This window comes from Merops nubicus, unplaced genomic scaffold (assembly GCF_000691845.1).
Source record: "Merops nubicus isolate BGI_N331 unplaced genomic scaffold, ASM69184v1 scaffold5434, whole genome shotgun sequence".
Taxonomy (NCBI): Eukaryota; Metazoa; Chordata; class Aves; order Coraciiformes; family Meropidae; genus Merops; species Merops nubicus.
Window position 1 is genome coordinate 16,705 of NW_008604752.1, and position 12,878 is coordinate 29,582.

The following is a 12,878-nucleotide window of genomic DNA, read 5'->3' on the forward strand; positions in this document are numbered from 1 at the left end:
AGGTTTGAACTTTCCAGGTTAATTAAATTATCAGAAGTTTTCTAAGCATGGTGGTGAAATATTGCAAGCACAATACCTGGCAATTCTCCAGGTGAAAAAGAGGTCAACATACTCATCCTATAAATAAAAATTCCTTTGAATTAGTAGAATGCTGTCAACTGTCAGGCATGGCTTACTGAAGAGAATGGTATGGACAAAATGTGCCTTTTCTGGTGGAAAAAACATAGAAACTGCAGTGCTCAAACAAATTACATTGTATGGGAGCCTTTAGAGCCTTAAAAATAAAAAAAACAAGTAAGTTGGAAAGCAGCTGACTGTGCCTCACATTTATTTAAAGACTGTATGTCCTCATAGATGTTCAAATCACTTTTTTACCTTCATCTCAGTCTCAATGTCCTGCAATCAAGCCATGAAGAGTTACAACAAGCAGCTACAATACATACAACTTTTTTGGGGTTTAAAAGTAATGCTTACAAGTTGTGTGTATGTGAAAGTCCCTTTCCACATTAGCATTGTAGGAGCCTGTTAAAACCAAAGTACTGAAAAGTACTCTGAAAGTACAGAGCTCCTTTGCTTTTACAGCCAGTGCATTTTTTTTCTGGATCTGGTCACTTTTCAGACAACTAAACAGACACACAGATTACCACACCAAAATCATCTGATTCAGAGAAATTTGTATCCCATTTAACTCCTATGTTTGGGCTTACTGACAGATGCAGTCACACATGCAATTTTTCATGAGAGACTGCAAGAGTCTCTCATTGCTGCCTCCCTAACACTGTCCAAACTTCTTAAATATTCAAAGCCTGGCCATTAGATCCTAATCTTTAAAAGCTGCCTGGGGAAAAGGCCAGCTCAAAGGAGCAGGGCTGCCTGGATTACTGCAGAGCTTCCCAGAGGTGCAACAATATGACCTATTTGAAAGAGTTATGTAAAAAAAGAGAAAAATCAAACAAACAGGCTGAGATGCACCCAGTTTTCCCCTGCTGCTTGTTCTGCCCCCTTCACATTGGAGAGTTGTTTGTCATGATTTCCTCCTGCTGGATGTGTGCAATTAACTCCTTAGCTTCAGGACCAGCCCTAACCCATCCTACCTGATTTACCTCAGCAGGATGATAGACCTTGGGCAATGTGACTGCAGACCACCTTTGTCATGTACTCCTCCTCAAGAACATGCACCTGGAGAATTACAGCCTTGAACTGTCCTGCTGCTATAGGATCTTTCTGGTTTAAATTTACCCATGGAGACTGAGGTACCACGTTCACAAACATTTTTATTCCTTTTGGAAAGTCTTTGTTTAGGTCTGCCTGGCTTAGTTCCATCCTGAACTGTCTTCAGCTCCAGATGCACTGAGCCTTCAGAGAAGCAGAGGGGATTCATACAGCCTCACTGATGACCTCAGGAAAGCTGGAAAAAATAGACTCTCAAATTCAACTTGTCAGCATCTCCAAAGCATTTCAAGGCCAAGAGGTTCTTCCCCAGTTCATCCACCTTCTGCTACTGAGCATTTCTTTCCATCTACTTGCTGGTAGTTTTGTAAATGTTGATCTGCTATATTTTTTCTTTTCTAAATTTCTTTTCCAGCTCCACTCCTACAGCTCTTTCCTTTAAGGCTAGTTGTGGAAAAGTCTGCTTCTCAGTCTTAATGCATTACTTGGTAAATTTAACAGAGTCCTTGAAATGTCTGCAATTAATTTATTGAGTGTTTCATTCTCTCTTCCTCCTATTTCAGTTTTGTCCATGAGTCCATTTTCCTTATCTAGCAAGCAATCAGCTCCTGACAGACAGGAGACTTTTATTATGGGCTTCAACATTGAGAGTGTCTACATAATATCTATCTTAATCACTTTTCAAATGGCACGAGTAACAATTTTTTTGTGCTTTGAGGTTGGAAGAGGGGAATAATAGCCACCATCCCATCAGGGGGAAAAATTATCCCTCTATGTCTTAAATCAGCCTCCACCAGGCAGTACTGATCTCATATCTAGCTTCTGGTAACAAAACCCATGCTCCAAAAGCCAGCTTTTCCCCATGGTCTTTGATTTGCTCTTGCTTTCCAAAATCTGAAAGTCCTCTCATAGCATTGACAGAATTGTTACTAATTAAAGTTAAAAGCCATCTGCTTCTGCACAGCTCCTGCCTTCCTTACGGCCTTCCAACGGTTCTAGCTGGATCTGCCTTCCTTCATCTTGCTCCTTTCTGAGCAAAGACCAGCCTAAAATTGCTTTAACTCTTTTGGCCATCTGGGCACAGCTCTCAGCATCAAGAACTTCTCTTTGCTTCCATGTTTTTCCACACTTAACCAAATCCACCCCATTTGCACCACCATATGTGACACAGAGTTTGAGTGTGTAATAGAAGAGATTATTGTTAATAACACAGGGTTCCTTTCAAGGATGTAACTGTACTATTTCAGTGCAGAATTGAAAGGAAAACACAAACAACATAGCCTACAACAAGTTTAGCAGCACCTACTGCCTTTCTTACTCACTAAACCAGAAATATATAGATTGAGGAAACCAATGCTTGGTCTCCTGTTGTATTTTTAGCATATCCTAATTGCTTCTTAACAAACCAGAAATGTATTGTTTTGCCTCTCTCAAGCCTTCTCAAGAGATTGAGGAAACCAATGCTTGGTCTCCTGTTGTATTTTTAGCATATCCTAATTGCTTCTTAACAAGGCAGAACAATTTAGCTGCAGTTCACAAGCCACATGCCTTTAAGAAATAACAACAATAGTCTTCTTCCCTTCTCTGACCATAAAAAAAGAAGAAGAATTTTTGATGGCTTTTTTTTTTTTTTAAAAGAACAATAATGCTTGTTTGGACTAGTTGCATGAGATGTATGCTACCAACTGAAATTCACTGACACATTTTTAACCTGACAGCTGCTTCAAGAACTGAAAGGAAAAAAACCTACATACACAGGACAAATGTATCATTCCTCTCCATTGTGCAATGCAATAGTCAAGCTTCATTACAGTAACTCAATGAACAACCACCTAAATAAGCAAGCAACCTACATCAGTTGTGCTGAGTATCCTTAAGCCCCAGAGAAAGACAAATGGACTCAGAAATCTTGACCTCACATATCAGTCTCATATTTCTTGTGTTCCTCTTGTTTCTTTGCTAAATTAAAGATTTTTTTTTAATAAAAAGCAGCACATATTCTTACATCCAACTATTAATCTTTCTGGTAGAACAAGTCACTTCTGCAGTTTGTCCAGACCTTAAATACTCTGGGGAATTTCCTAAAGATTACTCAGATTTGTCTTACTTGTTAACATAAAATAAAGCAAAACAAGAGCATACCTTTTTCCTCTCAGAACAGGAGTAAAATCAATGTGGTCTTACATACATATGTATTCTCATTTGAAGTTGCAGACAGTTGACAGTCTAAATTATTTGTATTATCTTAGAAAATTGTTTTATTTAATTACCTTGTGTTAGGTTTTAGGTTTTCCACAGTAGAATGGGTTTGATTTGTAGTGATAATCGATTTCTCCTTTTCACCATCACTGGTTCCATTTTCAGTTGACACGACCACATACTCTGGAAAATTACAGTAAAGAGAAAATTGCTTAAACAACAGCTCTTGCTTGAGCTCCTTCATTGCTCTCTCTATTTTTTCATCTGATTTCCACTCCTACTGTCTAAAAGGTTGTAAGGAAGTCTTGTGGGAAAGAGGCTGGACATTAGTGTGCTGAAAAGGTTAGGAAAGAGAGATCCAATTCCAAAATTCTTGAGTGCACAGCCCCGTATCATTCCTCATAATTCAGTTATGGGATAGAGGATACTCAGCATCTCACCTCTTCTAAGAAACACACTGAGTACATTGCTAATTTTCCTCTGTTCACAAAGAAATCCACAACCTCCCCAGTGCCTTCCTTTCCCCTTCCTAAAACCTGTCTACAATACCAAGTGCAGCTTTGCTAATGTTAAGCTAGCAAAGGAGAATGCTTTCAAAGAACATTTGCAACAAGGATTTAGACCTACAGTACAATGAATAAAGCAAGTATTATACTGTGAGGACAAAGACAGAGACCACCCATCTACAGCTGCAAAATCTTTCCTGTTTGTTTGTTTTTCTAATTATGGTATTAATTTTCAAGTTCTTAATTAAATTCTAGCAAGCTGTGGAGCTTTTTTTTTTTCCCCCACACATTTTTGAGTTCTCAGTACAAGGAAACCCATTTGTTCACAAGGTGGAAAGATAAAACACCTGCAATGGGATTCAGTTTCTAATTATAGTATTAATCTTCAAGTTCTTAACTAAATGCTAGCGAGCTGTAGGGCTACATTTTTTAGTTCCTCAGTACAAGGAAACCCATTTGTTCACAAGGTGGAAAGATAAAACACCTGTAATGGGATTCAGTTAAAAAGAAAAAAAAAAAAATCTAATTGTTGCTGGATTCTCAGATCCTCCCTCTTAGTAAAGACAGGAAATGGGTGTGTAAATGATTGTACATACACAAATTAAACCAATTTGGACACTTTTCCTTTGCACTCTTCCATGCAAAAAAACCAGACATAAAAAACACTGGGGTAAATGGTATAAGACAATGCAAGTAAGTGGAATTACAAAGGAGCCCTAAAAAACTGTGAGTTAAAATGCCAAGTTTCTAAGCTGCATCAGTTTAATCTGAGCAATTCTATGCATGTGTGCACATGGGAATTTCAGAATCACTGCAATAGTTTCAGAAGGGACCTCTACACAGCATCTTTGTAACTTTACCTTCTTATAGACTTAGTTATTTAGAGCTACATGCAGAGCAACATAAAGCATAATACTTTATAGTAGGTTCAGAAGTATCTCAGAAAGTCAGCATGAAGGAAGAAATTACTGCTGATACTGAAGATTTCAAAGTTTCTATGTTTGGATCTCTTCCCCCATGAACAGTGAAAGAGCAACCACTGTGTTTTAAAACCAAACTCATAGACACACACACACAAAGAACCTCTGAGTGCATCCAGCACCTGCTTGTGGCTCAGTGCACAAGAAAACAAACTACCTTACATTTCTGTGGCAACACAACAGGAGTTGCAGAGCACCAGCAAAATAGTTTTGGTTCCTGACATTTTCAGCCTTTACAAAAACAAGGATCAGGGGTCACTGTTTTGGTTGTTATTTGTCAGATCTTTCCATGACTGAAATATGATTTTGTTTTTGGGAATATCCAATATGATGACACCCCTTGTTCATAGCTAAAAGTCAAGCAAAGTAATAATTTCAAAAAAAATGGCTCAATAAACAACATTTTCTGTTTTCACAGTTCTATCTGAAGCAGTGCATGAAAAAAAAAGGTGCCTAAATCAGGTGATTAGGAAAAAAAATGTATAAAACTACAAAAATAAGAGGTGACAGAAGACAGGACTTGGTTTAAGTCTGTCTAAACAAGTCACATCATACTGGTGCCAATATGAAGTAATCACTGTTTTCTGAAAATGGGATTCAACACCTTCTCTTGAATTCAGAAAGTGTCCTTAAATGAGTCATTAACTGAGTAATTTTTTGAGGCTGAGATGAAGGAGGCAACCTCAATGAGAGTATTTGTAAGCCACAGAATTCAAGCCCTTTGTATTACACACTGAAGTTAAAAAGAATGAAGATGGTATTTATGGGAAAGCTGCTAGGAAGATAGCTAGGTAGAAAACTCAAATTTCTTTCAGTAAAGCAAAATGAGTATTAGTCACATATTCTGCAGAAGGTTTTAAAGCTCTTTTCTGGAATGGGGAAGGGTATGCCATGGTGGGTTCACTAACATACTGAAGAAAAACAGCAGGCCTGCCTCCAAGAAAACATGCAGACTAAATGGCATTATTTGATCTAACCAATCTAGGGACTGGTCTGTGGAGGAGGCTTCCAAATGACAACAGCAACAAAAAGACTTCTGTGAACAAAAAGCAGCACTGTAGAAGTGCCTGGAATGGGGAGTGTTCGCAGAGAGCCCGTCTTCAACGACAGCAATATGCCCACACTTCTTCTTCCAGGATGAACCTCATAGCAGAAGGCAAGCCAGGTAGTCATTCTTCTCTCTTGGTAGTACTTTTTATTAGCCTACAGTCTCTTTTTAGTCCCCTTTAATCCAGCAGAAGGGCTAACTTTCTTCCTCTTTCTCAGAGCAAAAAGTGCAGGCTAAGTTTTGGATTGAGTGTCCCTTGGTTTTGCATTTATTATTTTTCAAAATAGCAGAGTGAGTAAGAAAGAGTAAAGGCTGAACCTAGTAATTATTTCTAGGAAATCACAGAAGGACCAATATGGGGAAGAGAGGGGTCTTGTTTATGACAGTCACCTAATTATACCCCTGCACTAGAATCTCTCATGACATATGTATACAACAACATCTAAAATCATCCCCCTTACATGCTAAAGTGAATGGCTAATGAGCAAGTCTTAGCCCTCACAGGTCCTAGTCTCTTATCTGTTCTACTTGCCTGTAATGCAAAGCAGCCAAATCCATTTATTTGGTCATGGCTGTGGTGAATCAGTGATTTTGCAAACCAAAGTTTGATGCCAATGGTAAAAACAAAAGCCATATCCCCGATAGCATGGAAGAACCATAATTTTTAGTTGTTAAAATTTAAATGTTCAGTTTTGGTAGACTTGTGTTGATCTACAGAAGATGGCATACAAATGATGAATTGTCATCTCTTGTGCTTACCTTTCTATGTACTAATTCCTGCATCATTCACAAGGATTTATTCTCAATACAAGAGCCTCCCTTTAGAAATTAAAATACCAAACAGATTCTTTTAAGATAGAGAACTTGGTGACCCCACTGAGGGTGCAGCAAGAATTATGCTGGTGGAGTTCTACTGCCTTATTAGATGGATATAAGGTTTCATTGTGTACAGCCTACTGATCAACAACATCCTCAAGTCAAGAAAGATATCTAGATTATGTGTATGCATCTATATAATACAGATTCCTGTCACATTGCTGGAACTTCTTGACCAGATCTTACCAGATCCTGTATGCAGAGAAGCCAGAAATTAAGAGAGGGTACAGAGTCACATTTCTTAAGTATCTTTTTGTGTCATCACTGACACCAATGGCATAGTAATGAAAATATCATTCTGATCTCATAGCATTTTCTTATCCACACTGGAGCTGACAGTAGCACAAAATAAAGGCACTGGGGTGTGAGACTCCCTTGGGATTAATCTAATTTTAAAATGGCATAAAATCACTGAGAAAGTAAAACTAAAGTCAAACCAACCAGTAACAGTGTCATTGTCTGGTTTTTCCCAGTCCAAAATGACAAAAGTTGGACAGCCCTCAACAGTCACCACTGTGAGGTTGGTTGGAGGATTTTGTGGAGGACGAGTTGCTTCTTCCTTGCTGCCAGCTTCTTCTTGAGGAAAATGTTCAAGAGAGCTTGTGATAGAACAAGGCACATCATCATCTTTCTTCATGTACTTGACGTGGGGAGCTAAGAGCAATCAGAAAGAGCTGTTATTCCATTTTGTTTTCCCAAAGTGTCAATGCCACCTCACCTAGTGCACATCTTCCATCCCAGGGCACTCAGCAAAAATCTGCACAAGTCAAAGTCAAAGGCAAATGTTTAAGATTAAAACCCCTATATGTTAAGCTGTTTGTTGGGGTTCTTATTGTTGTTAGACCTGGAATCTGCAGTGCCTTCACCTCATTCTTCCATCTCAGGGCACTCAATAAAAATCTGCACAAGTCAAAGTCAAATGCAAATTTTTAAGATTAAAAGCCCTATATTCAATGTTAAGCTGTTTGTTGGGGTTCTTATTGTTGTTAGACCTGGAATCTGCAGTGCCTTCACCTCATTCCTACTGGCACCACTGATGAAATATCATCCTGCAAGTATTAGTGGGTGATATGCATGCAGTGAAAGAATTAACTTCATAAAATAGGACCATTAACTTCTGTTCTTCTACAGTAAAATTACACTATGATTCCATTTGCAGTTTTTGAGCACTGTGCTAATACAAAGATGTAATGCCTGTCATCATTTTATTTCACCAGAAGGAGTTACAAGTTTAGTCCAGAGTCATTCCATCATTAAACCTGAAGTTTCTAAAGTGATTTCAAAATCTTATCCATTTTCAGTGGTACAGGACCAAACCTTAGGAAGATTACTGAAGACAAACACATTAGTTCTAAAATTAAAATGTCTATTAGATCCAAAAAATAAGCTCTTGCAAGAAAGGCAGTATCTTCAGAAATGTGTCTTACTAGACCAAGAAAACCACCTTTAAGATCTTTTAGAAAAATATCACTTCTTCCTCTCATCATTAAGTTTTGGCCTTTGAATAACCAGACAACATAATTTTGATGCAAGATAGGTCAGTCTTCATGTTTTCCCCATATAAAAATACCATGGCTGTTAAAATCCTACCTTGGTACCTTGGTTTGCCTGAAGAATCTGTTTCTGATGTAGGACTTGAGCTGAAGACTGTTGCATCAACTGTGAGAAACACATTTATAATTTAATTTGCAATGCATATGAAGTTTCAGTGTCAGAACTGCAGCATTTAACAGTTACTTTGGCATTTTAAATCATAGTAAAACTCTTCCATGGAAGACATTTGTTGCCAAATCTGTCTTTTCCTTTTAAGAACTTCACTTTTGCTGGAGTGCTAAGTAAACCCCATCACTTACCTGCTAGTACAAAGAGAGCCATACTCAAAATGACAGACTTCATGACTGCTGCTGTATTCAGTTCATAAAATGTATGCAAAATGCTCTTCAGACCTTTTAAAAAGGGCATTTTTGCACTTTGCTGGGTGTTTACCTTGGAGCTTGTCTTACCTTCATAGAAATATGGCACTAGTATGTTGGCACATGAACTTCTTTAAAAATAGCAACAAGGAAATCACAAATTCTATCTCCAGAGTGTACAACTTCCTCAAAACTTCAAGAAAATTGAAGGTAAATACATCTTGGTGAACAGAAATGTGCTAAAGCAGTCAGGATTCATGACACCAGTGTTGTGCCAAATAGCCTCTATACTGAACACAATTTCCCTTAGATGCAAATACAATGGACAAAACACAATATATTCCCAACAAGCATTTTTTTGCCACTTTGAAGAGATTTAGATCTGAACGTGTAGTTAACTTGCAATTTTATAAAGGGTAAATTACCAGCTAACCACAAGTTTTACCCTATTACATCTTTTTTTTCTGTTTAGATGGTGGCAGTTTCATCAAATAGCTTGGAGGTTATCACAGCAATATCAGTCACTGTTGAATAATGATTAGAATTTATGTCCTGTGCAAAAAGAAACATTCAGGAATAGAGGTGCCTTAACCAATCCCTTCACAGATTTAAAGTAGCCTTTTTGTTCAAGGAAAAAATCCAAACCAAACAACTCAAAATGAAACCAAAAACAAAAGCCCAAAAGAGAACTGTGTTGTAATGTGCTTACCATAATATTCTGGGGTTGCAAAAGCTGTTGGCATCTTATATGATGTTCCTGTCCTAACAGGTGGTGTTGGTCCAGCAGGTTTAGCTACAGGGACAGGAGGAGGAAGTTGTGGCAATAAGGTTTTCATTATCAAAAAGAGTGAAACTTTCTCCTTTCCTAACAGAACTCAGGTTTGTGACAATCAAACAAGTGCTTTCAATACAACACATATATTAACAAGGCTGGAGTTGAGACATATATAATGATAAACACAGAATCCCTAATTATGGTCTGCACTGGGAATTTAACTACAGAATAGCCCTGGAGCTTCTACTAAATGAAATAAAGATGCACTTCAAATGAAGGTAAGAAAAATGCAATGAAGCCCAACTTTTTCAACATTTATACAACCACATGACCCAAGGGAAAAAGCTTTGCTTCTGAAATGATCTATTCTGAAAAAGCTTTGTTTCTGAAATGATCTATTCTGTAATAATAAAAGTGTAACTTTGAACAGAAACTGACTCAAAGAGGCACTATTATCTCCCATGATTAAACAGGTATTTTAAAAATTATTTCAGATTTTGTGACATTGCTTTTGCTCCTCAGCTAATAAAGAAAATGGGTTTCTAAGAGGCAAACAATCCATTGTAAGGGCGCCTTTAGTGTTTTCAAAATAGCTGTAGAAGGCAAAAACTACATTCACAAAACATGCAGATAGTTTGAGTTTTATGACCCCTGTATGACAGTAAAATCTCAATCCCCCAGAAAGTAAAGAACTACTTAATGTAGCTACATTCCCTGCACACATGACAAGGAGAACATGGTGAATGAAAGCAGAACTCTGATGAACCAAGCTTAAAACAACAGAAGTCCCTACCTTCCATTAATTTATTTAATAAAGTGGAACTTTATTAAGATTCTCACTTGAGTTCAGCTTCATAAAGGATCTGGAGCCCTTATTTCCTGTTTTTTCCAGTCAGGAGGGTTTTAATATCAGCATAGAAACCTTCCCATAATACTCATACTTACTGGATGATTAAGAGAGATGCAAGTAAGGAATTAATCACAGTGTTAATGAGAAAGAGAAACCAGGCAGAATTATGAAAGGGAAAATCCAAGGAGAACATTGAAGCAAATTTTTCCTGTTAGTACTATGGAACAGTCTTTCCAGGGAAACAGAAGACACTAAATTATGATGTTAAAAAACTAAGCTGGATAAAACACTAGGAAACACAGAAAAAAAGGAAAATCTACTGGCCACACAAGGAAGAACCAGATCATCTAATGAATTTATTCCATCTTGAATGGCTAGGAAGCTATGGTAGCTGCTGACTACCACATGAGCTGCACTCTAGTGTATGAAAAAAGGGTGAAATTTCCAAACATTGGTAAATTAATGAGAGACTTAATGGATGAAATTAGCATAAATATTATTACAAACAAAAGAAAATGTATCAGGTCAACATTTTTTTTATGTTACAGCTTAAGACTGACAATGCCTTATGTTCTGTCATAGCTATTACTAAGGAAACACCAACGATCCATATCTCAGCCCTGCTGCTGGGTAGATACACAGCTTGTTTCATCCAGCTTGGAGAGCCTTGCTTCCAATCTGCTGCACAAAATACTAAACAATTCTTTAGATCTTTATTGTTTCAGGAGCACACAAAGCCCCAAATGAAACTAACTGAAAAAAAGCCAACAGGGAATACAGCAGAGTCAAGACCTTTGTATTTCCACTGAGCTCCAGAGAATAATGTGAACAGAGAAGTACTTGTCATGATGCTAAATGTGAGGATGATAGTCTGTGGCTTCGTGGTATGTTAGCCTAAAGATTCTTGTTTCTGTGTCCTCTTAAACTGGCACTGAGGAGCAGGAATTCTGTAGCACATGAATGAAGCTAAACCCTTTGCAGCTGCAATAAGCTGGAATAAGTGTAGTTAGGTTTCTGTGTGCCTATTAGCTCATTATTTGCAGTGGTTAATTGTTGTGCCGTATATATGGGACAGAATTTCTTCAGAAATAACTAGTTGGCAGTAAACATTGAAGCATAATATTCAATATCTGCCATCTGACAGACACATTAACTGCAAATGCTATTACTAGACATGAAATGTTCTTAAGGTTGAGCTTCTTAAAGGATGACTTGCATGATGCTATTTTGCTTTCAGGTCCTTTACTAGGGATGATTTTGACTTAATTAGACAAGGAAAACAAAAAGAAAAGAGTTTATATATGAAGATAAGACACAAGGCCTGTGTGCTTCAGAAGAATAGTTTGAATAGATAGTGCAGATTAAAGGAAAATAATGTCTACTATTAAATTCTCCTATATCCTACTAGGCAGTTCATATCTCACACATGATATAATATTTATGCTGAAAAGGCTGAGTACCTGGACCACCTGGTTTACCAGTCACAGTGTTGGGAGGCAGAGGTTTTCTTCGCATTGGTGTAGGCTTGGCATGAGGTACAGGTGGATGCTGAGGGCCAGGAGACGTCGTTGCTGAATGACATCACAAGACAGTGTTATTATTTCTTTAACCTCAAATGCCACAAAATCAGAAACCCATTACAAGTTATGCTCTGACTGCTCAAACAGCGTTTCATGTCTCAAAAGCAGAAAAGTGAGGTTAAGAGCTGAAATGAGTTGTATTTCCAGCCTTAAATTCTTTGGGAAGTATGTGCCATGGAGTTTTAAACCAAGCTTACACTGGAAAAATGTTGCCCCTTTGGGATTTTGTACAAGTGTTTCAGAAATTTGTTTTCTGTGTGGTTAGTCATTCCTGTCAACAGTAATTTTTTGGCAGCCAAGAGGATACTTCTTCCCACAATAAACACCACCTCAGTGTACTTGGAAACATCTTCAGTAGCCTACTCACAAAATTTCTGACCTGTTAGATCAAAGTTTCTGATTTCTGTGGTAGAAACTCCTGAAGTACCCCACTGTGTTTTTTCAATGTGCAGTTCTCACCAGTGTCTATTAAATCCATCTGGTAAGGACCTTTGACAGCAAGGTCTGAACAGAGAACCTAAGACTCTTAATTAATATTTAAAAAATATTTTATTGTACTTTCCAGGCAATTATAAAGGATTTTATTATGCAAAGGAAAGGCAGAAGAAAAGGTTTTTCTCCCACTATTCACCTCTGCACTTCTTTCCTTATGAAAAAAAGGGAGATACATGCAATGCATTTATGTAACAAAAGACTTCTTGTACCTAAAAGGATAAAATCCTCAAGAGTAATATCAGTCTTATAAAGCTGCCAGTGTCAACAAATATGCAAGTGGTCTGATTCTGAGTTACGTGGCTACACAGAGTACCTTGGACCCTACACATCAGACCTTAATTTACCCTAATAATAGAGTGAATGTGGGCGAGAAGGGAGCAGATCCAAAGACTCATTTGGGAATTTGGGAGAGCCTTTTTAGAAATACTTGCAAGATACAAACAGGAAGATCTCCATCTTTCTCTGTTCCCTTTTCCTTTTGGACTT

The 12,878-nt window shown here is 37.7% G+C and overlaps 1 protein-coding gene across 1 annotated transcript in view; it reads right to left on the reverse strand.

Moving 5' to 3' along the window:
• LOC103771790 (target of Nesh-SH3-like) overlaps positions 1 to 12,878 on the reverse strand; it is a gene marked incomplete at its 5' end in the record, with an annotated part of 43,510 nt that overhangs the window by 14,407 nt on the left and 16,225 nt on the right. The window contains 5 exons of the mRNA XM_008939101.1: positions 3,441 to 3,552; positions 7,221 to 7,433; positions 8,370 to 8,438; positions 9,402 to 9,485; positions 11,778 to 11,888. Of these exons, the coding sequence (XP_008937349.1) occupies positions 3,441 to 3,552; positions 7,221 to 7,433; positions 8,370 to 8,438; positions 9,402 to 9,485; positions 11,778 to 11,888 (589 nt within the window). The remainder of the gene's footprint in view (positions 1 to 3,440; positions 3,553 to 7,220; positions 7,434 to 8,369; positions 8,439 to 9,401; positions 9,486 to 11,777; positions 11,889 to 12,878) is intronic.